The sequence below is a fragment of the Protomyctophum bolini genome (assembly GCF_963924005.1).
Source record: "Protomyctophum bolini genome assembly, chromosome: 5".
In the NCBI taxonomy this organism is placed as follows: domain Eukaryota; kingdom Metazoa; phylum Chordata; class Actinopteri; order Myctophiformes; family Myctophidae; genus Protomyctophum; species Protomyctophum bolini.
Genome location: NC_137866.1, coordinates 13,174,174 through 13,193,371, shown reverse-complemented (window position 1 = coordinate 13,193,371; position 19,198 = coordinate 13,174,174). Strand labels below are relative to the sequence as shown.

At 40.9% G+C, this 19,198-nt stretch overlaps 1 protein-coding gene across 1 annotated transcript in view; it reads left to right on the top strand.

Moving 5' to 3' along the window:
• LOC308315196 (contactin-3-like) overlaps positions 1-16,518 on the top strand; it is a 56,355-nt gene extending 39,837 nt beyond the window's left edge. Inside the window, exons 15-23 of the mRNA XM_080763052.1 lie at positions 4,583-4,741; positions 5,039-5,188; positions 5,909-5,979; positions 7,514-7,748; positions 9,816-9,925; positions 12,132-12,318; positions 13,152-13,264; positions 14,641-14,806; positions 16,385-16,518. Coding sequence (XP_080619178.1) covers positions 4,583-4,741; positions 5,039-5,188; positions 5,909-5,979; positions 7,514-7,748; positions 9,816-9,925; positions 12,132-12,318; positions 13,152-13,264; positions 14,641-14,806; positions 16,385-16,482 — 1,289 coding nt within the window. The 3' untranslated portion in view covers positions 16,483-16,518. The remainder of the gene's footprint in view (positions 1-4,582; positions 4,742-5,038; positions 5,189-5,908; positions 5,980-7,513; positions 7,749-9,815; positions 9,926-12,131; positions 12,319-13,151; positions 13,265-14,640; positions 14,807-16,384) is intronic.
• Positions 16,519-19,198: the final 2,680 nt, after the last annotated feature.

The following is a 19,198-nucleotide window of genomic DNA, read 5'->3' as shown; positions in this document are numbered from 1 at the left end:
TCTCTCTGATACAATAGTTGCCCATGGTCATATCATGGATATGGATATCAATATGCTTACGTAGATGATTGTTTCACATTGGGTCAACTGCCTTCACACTGGGCACCGCACTCCCTCAGCGTCAGCAATACACGTTCAGAGTTTAAAGTCGGTCAGGGGGTTCTCGAGATTCAGGAAGGACAGCTACACAGGTTGCATGAATTTATAGGATGTTTGAATTCCATAATTGCGAACCATGAAATCACGTTTTGGATGATTAATTGCGAACGCAGTGAGCACTTACTATGAGACCTAGCAGATCATGTCTGTGTGTGTGTCTGTCTGTCTGTCCGTGTGTCTGTCCCGCTATCCAAATATGGAGTGTGTTGCATCAGCAATCACTCAGCTCCATATATGGGCACAAAAGGGGCCAGGTCCACTCAGCTCCATATATGGGCACAAAAGGGGCCAGTGATTTGTTTGTTGTGGACCTGGCCCCTTTTGTGCCCATATATGGAGCTATACGTCCAAAACCCAAATATGTACGAGCTGCGTTCGCTTCCCGCGTTTGCGCGTCTTACTCGTATTATTATATTAATAATGATGCACTACAATAAAAACTCTGTCCATTTAAATTACAGATTATTTTAGCACCCCAAGACACTGGCAAAGCCTTCTTGCTACTGCCAAGGAAATATAATTAAGAGGACAAGGAATTGATCCTTGATTGTGTTTTTCATTAATATGTATTAATGAGGCCAATGTATATTCTTTTTTTATCAAGAGCTACTAATGGGTTTTACACAGATCAATATCTTGAAATAAAGGCTCATCTTTATACACACATAAAGGCTTCCACAAACAAAGATTATGAGCATCTAGTGATATTTAATCATCTTAATTAGCCATACAGAAAACTCCCTGCCACATACTGCATCTATATTACATGTATGTACTCAGTATAATAGATAGAAATCCATAAAAGAACCTTTAAGGAGTGTTAATGTAACTCTGACACGTACACAGGTCCATTTATACCTACCCTATTTAGTTGGGGTGGGACGATTCACTTAACGATTGCATAATTATATTGCCATTCTGTGAGTTACTTTTGCTTTTGTTTTTATATACTAGAACATTTTAAAACAATTATAAACCATGAGAAGTTGAATCATACACTTCAATGCAGCCATTTACTGTGTACTGTACGTGTGAATGAGGCCTTATTTGTGAACCTATAGTACCTACAGTAGGTGCATCTTAATCCCAATAATGTGCTGCCTAAATAGTGTGTTTGTGCTCTGCCTTTAGACCAAGTTTTTGCTGTTCTAAACTTAGAGTGCAAACTCTGTGCATAAAATAGCAGTTCAACCTGACCACACCTCATTTCAGTCTTTTTTACCACATGTACCTGACAAGAGGGAGGAAAATAGAGATGGGAGAAAGGAAAGGAGAGCTACTTAATATATATATTTTTTTATAGAAGATGAGGATATAATATACACACACTGCTGTTCTGCCTGGCTTCCATAGTTATGTCTCATTGCGTTCACAACTAGAAATCTGTACTGTACTATGAGCACAGATCTATGCCAGGCCAGGTTGCCTACCCAGGGCCCGCAAACTTTGGTCATAGGCACTTGGAATGCAATCAGAAAAATCAAACGTATACATGTTGATCACAGGACCCCAAAGATAATGTGTACCGATTTGTGTGAGTTTTGGACAAAATCTGTTGTAATAGTAGCAAAAAGTGAGTTTTGAGGAAATGGCAAAAAATGTAATCTGGCACAAACAGGACCTGTAAATTGTGCCATGATCCAAGGAATCCAGGGGAAAAAAGATTTTGATGTATGACCTCAGAGTTATAGGACAAAACGTGAATCGTAGAAATGTAGGGTGGCATTTCTTTCTTCGTCTAGTGGGAATGTGCGTGCAACGTTTCACGGTAATCGGACGCTGTGTTCATGATTTGGGGCAATTTGTTCAAAACAGGCCAATCTTGCAAACTTAAGAAAAACTAATGTGAAAAAAGTTTTTACTCCTTCCAAGGAGTATGCGTGCAAAGTTTCATGCCGATCGGTCCAACAGTGCCGGAGATTAGCTGCTGACGGATGGACAGGGCCTTCGGCCTGGCGAACATGAAGTAAACGGTAAAATATCTCAGTCTGTCACTGGGACAGCTCTGTCTGTTTATCACAATTATTTCTTTGGAAACGGCAATTGGTCGCAGCTTGACGCTTGGGTGTCGGCTGTCAAGTTACGAACCCCAGTTTTAGGATTTCGTTGCAAGTGGTTGCAACTTGCAAGTTGTTTTGTTGCGAATCTTTGGTCTTGACTTGGCTTAAGACTAACACACCCATATGTGCAAAATAGGAGCAAGATCATTTAGTATTTTGATTATGGTCACACCTAACCGTGTCTGCCTATGTGGCCGTCTTTTTGCAATGGTTTTCCATTGGAACAGAGCGTTTTCTTGGCATTATGCAGCTTCCTGCGTGTTGTGCACACTTTGCATTTATGCGTTCTATGTGCCAGGGCGCCTCAAGTAGAGAAACATTTGAAGCAGATAAATGCTCAAGATCCTGCAATCGGATCATTCGAAGGCGGACCGGCATGGCTGCGTCAAGACAGAAGGCCTGCAAGGTATTCCGTTTTTTAGGCTGTGCTGCTGGCTGCTGTGCACAACCTGCGTTTATCAGTCTGGAACCAGTGTGCAGGTGTGACCGTAGCCTTAGAGGTAAATTCGAGTGAGGATTTTGCTGTGTGAGTTGTGTGAGCCACAGCATTATATTAACCTACCCAGTAAATGTTGCAGTGTTCATTTGACCCTGAGAGTAATACAATGCGGTTACATCTTGTCCACTCTTTGTGGAGTTTCAACTGGATAAATGAACACTGAGGATTTTAAAGTGTATGGTTTGTCTCATGGCTCTCTGGTGGTCTATTATTTCTGATGAGCAGACACCTTCATTAGAACAGGAAGCAGCAGATGAGGCTAAAGTAAAACATCACAGGCCCTAATTGGTGGGATAATGAAAATAAATGATAAAACTCTGCTCCTTCAGGGTGCCATGGCCAGTTTTCATCTTTTACCTTTTAATTTGCCCCTCTGCAACTCTTTCAGCCCTGTTAATTCATTGATCAATTGCCAGGAGGACCATGAAAAAGAAATGATTACAATTTAGCTGAATATTAGAGGATGAATCTTGAATTAACTTTAATTCAGATGGGCTCATATGTTTACTTGATTTCAGTGGTTGTTGTTTTCATTGTGTTTGCTCCTGCTAATTGTAATGGGAGCATAATTGAGACTTTGGGCCAAGGACAGAGAATAGAGGGTATGCGCGTGACATCATTATCATACCCGGAAGTAATGCGGGAACGCCTACTGTGTGGCAAAAAACTACTTTTACATCCAAACAGAAAAGTCCTATCTGATTGCAGTAAATGACGTTAAACGACATTAAACTCACTTTGCCACGTCACATTGCCACTCGATTTGCCACTTTATGTTATTTACTGTAGTGTATGGTCTACTCTATGCCATAGCATACATAGACCATAGTAACATTATGTTATTTACTGTAGTGTATCGTCTACTCTATGCCATAGCATAGATAGACCATAGTAACCGGATCACTGTAGACTCTATTGTGATCTTGTTACTCAGCAGGGAGATAAAAGGTTCAAGTACATATTGAGACCACAGTGCTCAGAGGAGCGCCTCGTACAGTATGATACGATGGTATTCAGCACTGTCATACAGAGCTATAGCTTTAATATGATGACCGTGATACTGTAACTGTACACTGAGGGACTGCATAAATGATTGGATAATGACACAATCATGTGCTCACATGTGCTGTGCTGTCAGTGGGGATATGTACAGTAGGCCTCTGCAGCAGATGTGCCAGCCCTGAACACTGCACACACGCTGTCACATTATACAACTGTTGACTTTGAGTCATACAAGATCACATCGTTTTTTACCTCGAAGTATTTGTTCATCGTTCATCTTACTACTTTGTAAGGATAGTCTTTGACAAGCAGAAAATACATAGGTTTACAACCAGGTCTATGGCTTGGAAACGGCATAGATTTAACTGCTAGAAAAGTAGGCTTTTTGACCGTTTGTAATGAATAAAGTACCGGTACCTTGATTTTACAGCCGCCCTCTCCTCTTTTACTTTTTCGAGTGCTCGGATAGCCCCTCTTCTTTCAAGTTTTAGTCCCGTTGATCCTAGAAGCACAAACCGTACATTTTTGACTCAACTTGTACCTCCACTGAGCACCTGGTTGTTCTCTCTTTTCGCCTATATTCTGTACATTGTTGACCGGGGTCCCCCAGGGGTCTATACCATATACCACCCCCTCCACTTTCACTCTACAAAAAAGGCTGCAAGCATTATGGCTCACTGTGACCCTGTAGATCTGTTATTTTGACCCAATGTTTGCCTATTATGACATCACATGCCCAGAATATCGACACCAGGGTTAATGTGTTTACAAGACCAAAAAAAAGGAAGTTCCTTCTATATTTTTGTATGTCAGTGAAACTCTTTTGGATAGCTCACAATACCCGTTTCTCTGATTGAGTCAGGCCCTCCTGGGCCCCCGGACACGGTGGCAGTGGAGGAGGTAACAGACAGCACAGCGCAGTTGATCTGGAGCCCCGGCAGGGACAACGGCAGCCCCATTACCAGCTACCTCATCCAAACCAGGACCCCCTTCACCGTGGGCTGGCAGAAGGTGAACACAGGTACATATACTGGGCAAACCACAGAGATGGAAGCGCCTGTATGCTTATAGATTTGCATTTGCTTTGTTGTCTGTTGGCTTGCTCCCGGTTGCTGGGTTGACCTGGCATGTAGGCATTTCAATTAGGGCTAAATTGAATAAAGATCCCACGTTTAAATGTATCACTGGAATGGTAAATTGAAGACAATGATCAGGCCTAATTCATTTTATTTAAAGGCCGATTTTAGGCAACCTCGATTCGCCTTATTGAATAGTGAATTGCCACTGAAGCATAAAATTGGTTTCCCTTTCCCTCCAGTCCCTGAGGTGATCGATGGGAGCACGTTAACAGCCACTGTGGTGGACCTCAATGCCTGGGTGGAGTATGAGTTTAGAGTGCTGGCGAAAAACAGCGTTGGAGTCGGTGAACCCAGCCCCGCCTCCCTCAAGACGAGGACAGAGGATTCAGGTATGCACACAACCAAGTCTCATCCAAATCTTCCAATTTTAATACTCCTTCCATTTCGGTCGATAGCTGAACTATAATATCTCAATTGTAGCCTATCGAGCATCGCAGTCCCGCCCTCCACGAGGGCACCGGAAGAGAATTCACCATTTATTTTCCCATAGAAGTTTACAAACGTATTTATTTAAAGACCTGTAAGCCTCGGACAAAGCCAACAGCCGAGTTGACAAATCTCGGAGTTAGAAATAAGAAAATAGGGCAGGATACAACACATTTTTTTGTTGTTTTGTTTTCTTCTTTCTAATTATTTGTTCGGCCCAAACAAAGTGTTTATTGTCATGATTTGTCAACTCGGCTGTTGGCTTTGTCCGAGGCTTTAAAGGTATTTGAATAAATACTATGGGAATCTATGGGAACAAATTAATGGCAAATTATTTCCTGGTGTCCTCGTCGTTCTGAAAGGGGGCGGGACTGCAACGCTCTAGCGCTTTTCTAAGGACCCAAAGATGCTTTACATGGGGGGGGGGGGGGGGGGAGAAAACAACAAAATAATTTCAACCCTAATTAGGGTAAAACACTAAGAAATGGCATAAAGAGTTTATATTTATACCAATGCTGTTGAATTTGGGTGTACTTTAAAACTGTTACTGTACAAATCCCACACAACCTACAGTATAAAGGTTGTTTTTACATGGAGCCGTAAACATGGCCTCTGTTGTGTAGTTCCTGATGCGGCGCCAAGTGACGTGGGTGGAGGAGGCGGAAGCAGGTCAGAGCTGGTTATCACATGGGAGGTAAGTCATCTTGTCTTATGTTCTGGTCCTACCCTCTAAAATGGCAGCAGTCAGGTTTAGTTTCAGACCACTGAGAGAGGAGGTGCTTGTTGTTATTTGACTCTAAATCAAAGGCCCTGCTCCGTTTTCCGTTTGGCATGTGGGTGTCATAAATTCTGGTTCAATTGAAATCTGGCTCAGTGGACGCCGGCAGTTGTAATTTGTTAGTTAAAGACTGTGTGTGTGTGAGGTTATGGCAGTGCATACACAAGCTGACAGATGCATTATGAGGCTTGGACGTGTGAAGAAACAGCTATTGTTAATTTGTTCAGTCAGATCTGGAATATACATTCAGCTGTGTGGTTGTGTGGTTGTTAGAAGGGCATTTCAGCCAGTGAATTTTGCTCAGACATTCACTGTAATATAATTATACTCCAAGAGAGACTTGTAATGATTTGTTTTGATTTGAAGTCCAAAAAATAATTTGTCACAGTTTTATCTCATATATACATTAATTTGAAACCCATTATGTTCTGAGCAATGTCCCTACAGTAAGTGAGCTGATCTGCTATAATTTTTTTGATCATTTCACTGAGCTTGTTTAAGATGACTAAAACACTCTGGCTGGTGTGTGAAATTATGTGCATAACAAGAAACTATCTTTTTTTTTAAAGGTATTTACATTTTTAATCAACCAATTACTTATAGACCAGTGTCTCCCAGGGTTCTACACTTGTTTTTTCCTCTGTACACCTCTTTGCAAAAATAGACAGCATAGAAGGCAACATATCGTGTTAAGAGCTTGTTATTTTCAGCAAATGTTCAATCCAGGCCAGAACAGGGACACTTGGGTTCATGGTTAAACGCATACAAGAGGAGTGGGCACTAAGGAAACGTGGGCACCTCGATGTAAAATTGGCAAGTAATGTATACAATACATGATTCTGGCCTTGACAGCCCATACATCCAAACAGAAAAGTCCTATCTGATTGCATTAAACAATGTTAAACGACGTTAAACTCACTTTGCCACTCACTTTGCAAATCTATTTGCCACTCACTTTATGCATGTGCATACCCTCTATTGTAGTTAAAATATTTGACCTTAATGGATGAATGTCCAATCATGTACACTTAAGACATTTCCAAATATTTATTTAAAAAAATATATATGATAATGATAATGATAATAATAATAATTATTATTATATATATATATATACCGGTATATATATATACAGAGGTGCCATCTTTCTGTTACCGGTTAAAAAAACCATTAGCTGGTTAAAACTATTGTGGCCTATTTATTTTAGTGGTCTAATTTTCAACAAATGCAGAAATAACTTCATTTCAGAGGCTGCAGGGACAAATGAGCTCAATTCTTTTAAATGCCAGTTAGCCCTCATTTCATTTAGTCAGGTGGGGTAAAAAGCAATTTGTGGGTCTCTGGGTGCTCCAATATTGGGTGGCGGTGATTGTGTCAGCCCAATGGTGGGCTGAACGTGAGTGGTTTGTATGTGTTTTAATATCACTATAGTTTTGTGTTTCACTCTCAGCCTGTCCCCGAAGAACTGCAGAATGGTGAGAGCTTTGGTTACATCATCGCCTTCCGTGCTTTCGGAGAGGTCACCTGGACCCACGTGGCCACATCCGCCCCGGGGGCGTCCCGCTATGTGTACCGCAACGATAGCATCGCGCCTTTCTCCCCATTTCACGTCAAGGTCGGAGCTTATAACAGCAAAGGACAGGGCCCCTTCAGTCCAGTGGTCACCATCTACTCTGCAGAGGAAGGTACATTTAGATCATTTCACAATATTATTTGCATAGATGCAAGATTATGTATTACACTAATATTTAAAAAAAAATGCATATGAGATTAAGGAAATCCAAAAACAAAAAACAAAAAACAAAAGACTGTCAAAATACAAATCATTTGACCTCCTGTAGTTAGATATTTCAGTAATTCGGTCATTGAGTTTTCGCTCAGGTTTGGTTACATAGGCCTACAAGCTATGTTTGGTTACATAGGATCTACAAGCTCATAGCACGCCACCGAGCTTGTAGGTCTGCTATTTTTGAAAAATCGTTAAAATGTGCTTGAAATCTTTCAGAAAATTGTCATGATTTAGAAAACTAGGCCTAAATGGGTTAAAGGATCAATAAGGTATTACATTCAGTACTATTTAAATTCAATATACACATACAGTAAATGTGCTAATTTCAGCACAGGTATGAGTGTAGTTTAACTAAGACAACACGCATTTACTGTATGTTGTTTCTCAGCAAACATAATAGCACTTCATGACCAGAAGAACATTGTTGAACTTTAAGTTGCTTTGCTGTCAGTATTTTGAGTAGAAAGAGCTTGATAAATAAATTATGGTGAACAAAAAGTCTTCCAGTGAGAATTTAAATAAAGATGAGAAGCCACGAGAAGGATATACATACTGTAAATACAAATGTGTGTAAACATAGAAAGAACAATGGTTTTACACAAGATTGCTTCCTAACTTTGCCAGTGTCTTTGAAGTCTTATCCAAGAAAAGGTCAGACTAAAAGCCACATCTCAGCATGTTTACAGATACTGGCCAAATACTGTTTTTGTTTTGTTTGTTTGGGTTTTTCTTTTCTTTTTTACATTGAAGTGGCATGATAAATAATTGAATCCAGGCACATATAAAAGCATCTAGAAAAAAACTAAAACCACTTTAAAAACAATTCATACTGTATTGAACATCTATTATTCAGCAGATATTGGTAGAAATGATTCATCTAAGGATGTAAGATATATCATATTTCAGGACTGGAGGATTCATTCAGGTTATCTTGGGATGTTAAAGGGACACTTTTTTGGGTTTGTGGGTAATTTGTGTTTTTAGATATTTCAGTATTTTATAAGTGTCCATGGACTCCATGATGTCATGGACACTGGGCTCACTTCCTTTCTGGACCACAATTCCCATAATGCTTTGGTGCACTGATCCTCCTTGTGGATAGGGGGAGGGTTGTCTTACTGAGACAACATGTATTCCAAGAACTGTCTAAAGAGGACGAGACGTGAAGACCGTACGGGCGACGCCATGTTGCTCCATGGTGCTCCATGGAAGGAAAGAAACATGCGCAGTTGAGACCAGGAATTTGTACATGCACAAATTTGGTCATGTACAACTTCCTGGTCTCAAGAAATCCCGGCGCTGATTGTATTAAGTGTGATTTATACTTATATAGTTGGACACTTGGGAATGGGATATTCAACTAGATTAGGCCGGGGGCCACAACTGTAGAATGATTGCGTGTGGGGGGCCGCACAGCGTGGACGTGAAGTTTTGTGGGTTCTCAAAATGCATTTTGTGCTCAAACCAGAAGATTTACAGTATGAATATTTCTGCACAGTAATGAGCAGGATAATATGTCTATACAATACATGCAGGTATATATGCTACCTAGAATAGATGTAGACCTATTTGACAGTGCATAAACATATTTGACATTAACGGCCGTCAACGAGCACCAGCTGGACACACACACACACACACACACACACACACACACACCCTCTGCAGTGCTCAGTGACTCTCCAAAAGCCCTTGAATATGTTGGAATATGATTAACGATTACTGTCATTATGGTAAACTCACCATTCATATCGCAAACACCATACCTGTAACTTCCATCAGCCCAGCTTATTATTCCCAGACTAAAAAAAAAAGGAATTCTTCCAGGGCCAGTTGAATACCACTGTCGTAATGTGTCGCAGTGTGACACATTCTGAGCTTGTCGATCAGATGTTTAAGGTGCACGACACAAAACACAATGCCCAAATTCTAAGTATACATCGGGCATTTTTGTTGTTTCCAGAGCCAAGCGGGATGCCAACAGGAGTCTGGGCCCGAAGTGTCTCAGCCTTTGAGATCGAAGTGAACTGGCAGGCTCTCTCCTTCACCCTTGAAAGAGTTTTGGGTTATGAGGTACATTACTTATTTTAAATGCAAATGAAAGTCAAGAGTTTCTGCAACACAATTCACATGCTTGTTGTCAGTGGCGGAACAACATTGGGCCGGGCCGGGGGGTGAGACAGCACGACCGGGCCTCACCGAACCAGACTCCCAACTGCACCCCCCCCCCCGAACGGAAGAAAAAATAATTACGTTAACAGTTGCTGCTGAGCTGATCACAGTCACAGATAGAGGGAAAGTGTTATATTTGGTTGATCGCGTCTGTGTCTGTGACATTGCGCAGCAATGCACACGAGAGAGAGAGAGAGAGAGAGAGAGAGAGAGAGACGTAGAGAGAGAGAGAGAGAGAGAGAGAGAGACGTAGAGAGAGAGAGAGAGAGAGAGACGTAGAGAGAGAGACGAGAGAGGTGCTGCGTGTTAAAAAATAAATAGGCTACTACTCATCTTTGTGTTCTGTTTCACCTTATTGCTGAGTGATCGCACACAGGGAAAAGCAACAAGAAGGGGTTTAGAATCGAAACAGTCCGTTGTGGAGAAAAGGAAGTCCACACATTACATATGCACTCCTAAATTCTCACAGCGTGATTAGCCTACTAATGAGTGACAGGTGCTGCCACTTTTGTAGCCCTGGACCGCTTATACAGCGAGTCTCTCTCTGACGCCCTGTGACGACCGAAACAAAGCCTTTTACCTTGGTAAAAAGTATATTATCGTAGCTGGGAAGCGTCTCAGGTCCCCAGCTTCTCTATAAAATGCACTATTTTAATCATTAAATAAAATTAATCCAACCAGATCGGCGCAGGCAAAACCCGAAAATGCCATAGTAGAAGAAATGACTGCCCGGTAAAAATGCAGGGTACATTGCGTTATTAAGATGCCACAAAGTGTATTTTAGAGAAGCTGGGGACCTGAGACGCTTCCCAGATACGAAAATAGACTTTTAACAAGGTCTAGCAGGCTTTGTGTTGGTGAGTAGTTACGTGGTTTTGTTTATTTGCTGGGATTTGAAAACCCGCGCACGGGAGTGAGAATATCACCAGAGGGCTGCGGAAGGGACTTCCACAGGGCGTCAGAGAGAGACTTGCACTTTTGGAGCGTGGCTGGGATGTCTGTTGGAGAGAGTGTGAGACAGACTCCACGGTGCTTGTACAGTCCAGCGTAGTACAATAGGCTATATAAGCTGGTTAATTGCGGGATTCGTGGGGGCCCGCTGGTTTTATCAGTCGTGAGTGACTGTGTAAAAAAAATCGTCAATCGATCATCTGACAGCCCGGGCCCCCCGGAGGTCCGGGCCGGGGTGTGACCACCCCCCTCACCCCCCCGGTAGCTCCGCCGCTGCTTGTTGTCACCTGCGGTGTACCTCAGAGGCATTGCATCCAAACTTGGCGTAGACATAGAAATGGCTTTCAGCAGGTGATTTGTTATTTTTTATATTAAACAGGTCTTCACAGCACTGGCTCAACAGATACATTGGGCAGACAAGAGTACAAAAGAATTGCCTCTCCACATGCCTTGTACTGCTTTTGTCAGGTGATGATTGATAGGTGATAGACTTTCATTTGACCCTATACCAGACAAAATATCTTAAGTTAAGAGCAGAGAGAGAGGAGAGACAGGCGTCTTACGAGACAAGACGGCAGTCAGATTCGAACTAGCTGGGTGAGCTGTCATCAAGATTATAAAGTTGGAGTAGTGGGATTGATTTTTGCATATTGAATTGATAAGTTACTTTCAACACTGATGTACTTACAGTAAATCAGACTCTGTCAGTGGCTTCACAGATAATGTAAGGATGTTATACTTTGATACTTAAATTAGTACTGAGGAATTGTTCAGCTTGAATCAGTTGTTGTGTGTAATATCAAAGTAAAAGTACTCTGCTATGGGCTTTGTGATGTTAGATCCATGGATAGGAAAAAGTGTCAGCTAAATAATGAATGTTAATTTTAAGATCAAAAAGGCTGCCCCAAATCCATGAAAGAAAGATAACAATAATCTCTCCCAAGATAGTCCTATTATCTACTGCTTCATTATCCAGCTTCCTCTCTCTCTCTCTCTCTCTCTCTCTCTCTCTCTCTCCTCTGCAGAGTTCAAAACTAACTAGATAACCTCCCTTTGAACCCCCATTAGATAATATACAATGTACAGCCCTCTTCTTCATTCCCAAGCTGTAGATCATGGCTAAAATGAAACAATACATGCTGTCTATTCACGATAGGTGGTATACTGGGAAGATGACACTAAACCGGAGACCATGGGGAAACTGAGGGTACCAGGGAACCAAACTTCGGTCACTGTGAGCGCCCTGGCAGGAACCACTCAGTACTTCCTCACTGTCAGCGCTTTCAACACAGCTGGTACAGGCCCCTTCCTCCCTGCAATCAACGCCACTACAAAAAAGCCACGTATGTATATCTAGAAATAAGTTAAGAGATGAGAACAAGGACACACAGAAAGGTGGTGACATGGAACTAAGACCCAGAATGTTAAAGGCCATGTTGCTGTTATGTGAATCGAGGCACAAACTGGGCAACTATACTGGTGTGCCCCTGGATGTCTCATGTCTGATCATCAAAATGAAAGGCTTTGTTTTTGTATCCACATTGAAGAGTATTAAAAGGTTAAAAACATAGAGGGTTATATATCTGAATGAATATGAGTAACTATGATCAATAACATTAATGAGCTAAAAGCTTAAAGGACAACTTTTGCATGAGTTCAAGTCCGTTGCTCTCCCCAGGTTGGCGGAGGGTGTGTAGAGCCCAGGATCACATTAGATAATTGACACAGGGGTGAAAAATGGGTTACAAAATCGTGGGATAAAAATTATATTAAAAAAAATGAAAAAATGAAAACTTTTTTTCAAGGTTCATGTTTTAGGTTGTTATTAGAGAAAGTAAAAGATGAGGATTAAACTTTTTTCACATTTAGCCCCATGTTCGAATGCCCCCGCCCCACTGTAAAAAATATCTAAAATCTCTAAAACGAAAGAAAGCAGCAAATGAAAAAAGTTTAATCCTCATCTTTTACTTGCTCTAATAACAACCTAAAACATGAACCTTGGTTAAAAAAAACTAAAGTTGTCCTTATAGTTGTCATATAGGAATGACAAGCGTTTTTTGTAACTGAGAGGGAGATCACAAGACCTAAACATGGAAGGTCTTGTTAAATTGAAACAGTACAGGGGCTGAGGGACTGTTTTCACAGTTCACACCTGATATGCCTTTGTCCCATGCAGCACCAGCCCTACCACCACTGAATATTGAATGGACCCTAACTGGCTCTCAACTGTTCCTTTATTGGGAGCCTGTGGTGGCTATGGAATCAGAGTCAGAAGTTACTGGTTACCAAGTAAGCAACAATTTAATTATATTTGATATGCATTTTGTTTAATATACATTTAACTCATATTACCACTAATTATTGAAGGGGAGCATACAGTTTAGTTTATGGGTGTAATGTTTTAGCTTTGCCTCTGTGTCAGTGCCTGAGTCTGTCTGTGTGACTGTCCGCAGCTAATCTACTTGGCCGATCAGCATCATATTTATTACGCATGCTGACAGCAAGTTAAAGACCTACATTCTGAAATATGCCATTGTTTGTATTGATAATCACAGAGCAATCCTCCATGATATGGGATATGCGTCTCAAGAGGCTATGGACCGTAACTTGCCAATCTGGCCCCTGTTGTCTGACTTATGGGATCCAGACTATGTGTTAGCCAATTATAATGCACCTGTCCCTCTGACTTATGAGATGTACTGGAACTAGCTAATGCAACAGGCATGCAACTTTGCATTATACATTAGATTAACACCAAAATATGCATCTATAAACATGACAACATACACCAAAACCAACAGCATTTTTTTAGTGGCGAATTTATACAAAACTAATTGTTACGACCCGGCCACACACACGCACGCGCGCGCGCACACACACACACACACACACACACACACACACACACACACACACACACACAAGAAAACTACACATGACCCAGGGTCATAACACTAATATGACCTAATATAGCGCCGCCCTACTTAATTTAAACGTTAAATATATCATGTATCTGTATAGGTTGAGAGACCTATCTCACTTTTCTCTTTCTCATCTGTAGATTGTCACTCTATGTCAGGTCTGAGGTCTCATTCCAGAGACTATGCTGGCATGGTCTGCCACCTTTCAAATATAGCTGTGTCTCATTCTAAAGTGTACATCTGCATCCTTTTCAGTTTTGTGTACCATTGACTGTCAACTTGTGTAGTTGTATTACACCACCTACAGTACATACTTTTGCAGTGTGGCAGTGATAACCTACACTAAAAAAAGTTGATTAACTGGTGATAAAAATATAATTGACACTGAACGTGTGTGAGAGAGAGGGAGGAATACAGTAGAAATGTTTTACAACTGCTAATAATCAGTACTATGTAGTTCAATTTCTACTGTAGGTAGAAATGTAACTACATACATCGCTAATAATATTATTAGTACATGTCTGGTGGAGATTTGTGGTATGCTGAAAGCACCTTTCTAATATTGTTGATGTGACATGTGGCTCAAGGATTCACCAACACTTCTTCCGTTTGAGAATCCATTATTTCTGTGGGTCGAAACTGTCAACACTAGTAAAAACACTTGTCTTACAGGTATAAAACTGTTTTAATCCGTCACGCTCCAATACATATTTACTCACCACCTTATTTCTCTCTCCCCTTCAGCTGTCATACAGGAGACAGAAACACAGAGAGGTGAACACATTTACAACAGCCAATTCAACAGCAGAGCTGACCCTGCCTGAAGATGACAACTATATTATCTACGTCCGGTCGCTGAGTGAAGGAGGGCTTGGTCCAGCTTCGGACCCCATCCAAATCCACCAACTAAGTAAGCTGGCCGCTCACAGTTTGAAACATTAAGTGGTTTGCTTGTGGTTCATGCCTATTCAGTAACTCATACAAGAAGAAGAATTTAAAAAAATTAAGCTCCAATCAATATTTTGCATGTTATCTGCCAAGGATGTTCAAACTACTAGAAAGATGAGTGCATCCTTGAATTTGTTTCAAGTTCAAGCCCTAATTGTGTAGGCATGCTTTTGTGTAAGATGAGCTCCAAGGGTCATCTTAAGTGCAAGTGCAAAGTCTGTGGGGAATATGGCTTTAGTGATAGTGCTACAACTCATTTTAGCGCCTCATTTTCACATCAACCACACCTTCACTCGCAAAGTCAGTGCACAGTACTGTGGTACAGGTACACAGGTGCACCTGGTGGAAGACGCTCTCAAATTAGTTTGCGCTGGTCACAGAAAATAGGACCCTAGATTGCTTCCAAATAAGGTCTTTAGCACTTTATTTCTTTAAAACTGCGTTAGTCACGTCCCCAAAAGTTGGTTGAGACAGACAGACAGACAGACAGACAGGGTCACATTTGGTGTGAGCACAGGGTAAGATTACAGAACAACTTGTGCTACAGACAGATTCAACTGGGATTTGAAGGACTCGTATTTCCATACCTGCTCCCTAGTAAATTAAGTCACTTAACAGTTTAAATCCCTGACAGGGACATTTTGTCCTCCTGTGACTCTATAACTCTTGTCCCCCAGCCACCCCCGTTGTGCTGTGCAGCCTTGTATTTTGCTGAAATATGCAGTGCAATCCATCTTTGTCAGAGAGGTTGACTTCCTCTTTTACTAGATGCTATTACTGTCCTGTGGGACTCCAGGGGGGCTAACTCTTCCTCTCCTCTAAATGCTAATTTGCAATGTTGATATTCTGCGTTGAGCCCATGAAAAAAAGCAATTTAGTGAGATTGAATACCACATTGGCCTTTTCTTTCAAATTCATTTTGATGAGGAAGGCTATGTTTGTCTGACATTTTGGTTTACATTCTGAAATGTTCCAATTCATGAAAAACTTTTTTTATTAGCCTATTGATATTCTGCTTGATAATTCATACAAAAGGATGATATAATAATCAAAGCAGAGTGCATTGTTCATGGAAGGTCGGTACTTACACCAGGTGAATCATGTTTTACATGAATTATAGGTTAATTCAGGTTAACACACACACACAAAAACAACTTCAATGACATACAACATTAGCTAACATTATTCATGGAAATTGGCCTGTGGGCTGTATCATGCTTGAACATACAGTAATTGCAAATAAATCAACTTCCATCACAATTCTGCTGCCCCTTTCACCACCAATATGCATGTATTATCTGTATTTGGTAAGATGCACTCCTTGTAGTAACTTCAGCTCTCTTCACTCACCGTACTGTCTAACAAATAACTAATTGTAATTTGTAGCGTGACCCCTAGGAGGATCACTGTCAAACTAGAACGGTGGGACAAGAGACTATCTCGGACAGAATACATATTTTTGGGTGATAATAGTCACACCACTATTTAAGGCGTTAAATGATTGAAAAGATATTTTTAATTTCATTACATTCTCTTGCAGGTATGAGTGCCCGAGGCTCAAAGGCGTGGAGTCTAGATGTCTCTCCTCTCTCTCTGCTCCTCATCATCGCAATGTCGACACTCAGATCAACATCATGACACAATGACAAACTTGACACTTTTTCGGTATCAGTATTTGTTATTTTTTTCTATTTGTGAGGTTTAATGTTTGGTTTACCTATTTTGGAGGTGATATGAAACTATTTTGAAAGTGTTCCGTTTGGGTGTATGAAGCAGCACAAAACTGGAGAGTGCTGTTTGAGTCGATGTACAGTATACGTTTGACTTTTTAGACAGGTCTATTTGACATTGTTTTGTCAACAGGAACGAGTGTTTCTCTCTTTTTGACTCCAGAATGATACAGATGCCTTACTTCCATTCATGTGCCAAAGTAGAAGGAGCCTTCTTGTTGTTGTTGCTGAGATAGCTACATGCTTTCCTTTAAACCTAATTTATCAATTCTTTATCGTTAAAACTGAGTGTCTAACTGCAAATTTCTGTAATATAAAGTTGTATTTTTTAATATTTTAAGTTACCCTCTCTTACACATTACTCGGCAAGGCGGAGCATACTCATTCGCCTGTGCCCGTGCCTTTGGAGACTTGTAATGGCTTCATTTAGACTCTAGTGACAACAGTGTTTAAGTACTTATGGCTGCCATCTTCATCTTAGAAGTACGTATGTGTTTAATTAAAAAACGTGGTTGTATCCTACACGGACAGAGGTGATAGTGCATGCACATCCACTCTAGCCCAGGTGCTGGACAAACGCTAATACAGGAAGGAAAGAAATGGTGTCCACAATACTGGTTAATAATACTCAGCTCTACTGTTTTTTTTGCTTCAACGTTTCAATCTGGTTGGATCTTCTTCAGGAATAATAATGATCAGAATGATTATTATTATTAACCAGTGTTGTGGACTCTATTTTTCAGAGGCTAGCCCCTCCTATGCCCAGCTGTCCGGGTTTGTGTGAACACAAACATTGGCTTGTAATTGGCTGATCACCCCATAGCGATGATTTGATTGGCTGAGCAAAGTACATATTGAAGATAAAAGTGAGCGCAGAAAAGTAAAGACACCAAAGGTGATTGGCCGGAATGACATTTGTGATGATTTGATTGGTTGAGCACGGAATATGATGTATTATAAGAGCGCCCCTCACTTCACACAGGTGTGATTTCTTTTTTCCTGTATCCTAGACGGAACACACTAAACAGACCATAATAGTACTGTCTGCCATTTTCACTTCATTTGTTCATAGAATGTAACATAATAGGCTTTTTGAAGTTATTATGAGCCACTTAATTTAACCATAATTATGCTGCATCCACTCATTCTACATCTGCATGCATACAGTTGAAGTGGAAAAGGTGCAACTTCCCTTCACCCACTGCCTATGCATTGCAGCCTGCGCCCATCTCTGTGGACATTCTGTTCCAGGGTTGCATGCCAGTTGCCACACGTCATCAGCCATTGCAGTGGAGAGAGGTTTAAGTGCTGCCAATTGTGCCAGTCTAATTATTGAAATCTAGCCACCAGCTGAGACATTATTTGGCAAAATGTGACTCATTTATGGCTACTTGTGTTTGGAATGTTTGTCAGTCTACCCGTTGTTTGGTTGAATTTACTTTGTTTGTATTGCTGCTTGTTATGTACATTATTTCAGCATAATTTCACTGCTCAGGTATTCCGTACCTGTTTATCTCCAACTTTTAACAGTCTGCAAGGGGGTATCAGAAATATATCTGCACATGACACAATGGTCTACTTAATGGATTGACCTGACAAATGGAAGGTCTGATATGTGCCATGATTTAGCAGCCATTAAAACATCTTAATAAATTAGAGCGGGCCTGAGGGGACTCTATGGGAAAGGACATATACTGTAGGAGAAATGGGTCTAATGGCATCCACACAAGACTAATATATCAGGATTTAAGGATGTCTAAATCAAGACAATCTTTCCCGGATGGCACTACAAAGATTCTGTGCGTGTGCGTGCGCGTGCGTGTGTGTGTGCGTGCGTGTGTGTGCGTGCGTGCGTGCGTGCGTGTGTGTGTGTGTGTGTGTGTGTGTGTGTGTGGAAAAGGAGTGCATGTGCATGCTATTCTGTGAGTGTCTTCATTTTAAAAAGGGGAACATATTCCATTGCCCGGTGTGTGTCATGGATGACTGTTCTTAGGAAGGCCATTCAGCATTTGGAAAGAACTTTAAACCCATTTCTTGTACTTAATGGTTCAGGGCCTTGGACAGCTTAAGCATTGAGGAAGTTTTTGTACTCATTTTCAAATTGAACAATACTACAAGGTCAGCCTGGGGGTGGAGAAACCTCATTTTTAACCTGTTGAAATATTATCTAAATATAAATGCCAGTGAAAGGCAAACATTGGAAGCTCAGATTGCAGTGACGCCAAGCCAAGGCTTTGCATTATGAAACGGATGGCTGTGTAGGCTATACATTGCTTTTGAATGTTTACCTCCCCAAATGAGTGTTATCCACTTTAGAAAAGCAGTCTTTGAATCCTGTTTTATTAATGTGGCTTTATTGTACGTGTGGTCAACCTGCATACATTCTCTCATCACAGAATGTCCTTTAATGTTAAGAAAAGAAATGTTTACAAAGAAAATGCATCTTTCTGGCTGATTTAATATTCCACCAAACAGAAGAAAATACAGCAACAAACATTACACAGTTAATTATTTGTTTGTTTTTGAGTGCACAAAAGCACTACCAACCATCGTGTTTTGTAATATTAGTACAGTGGATAAGACAGAGATGTTTTTGGTTTTGGTTTGTATTATTATTAATGTAT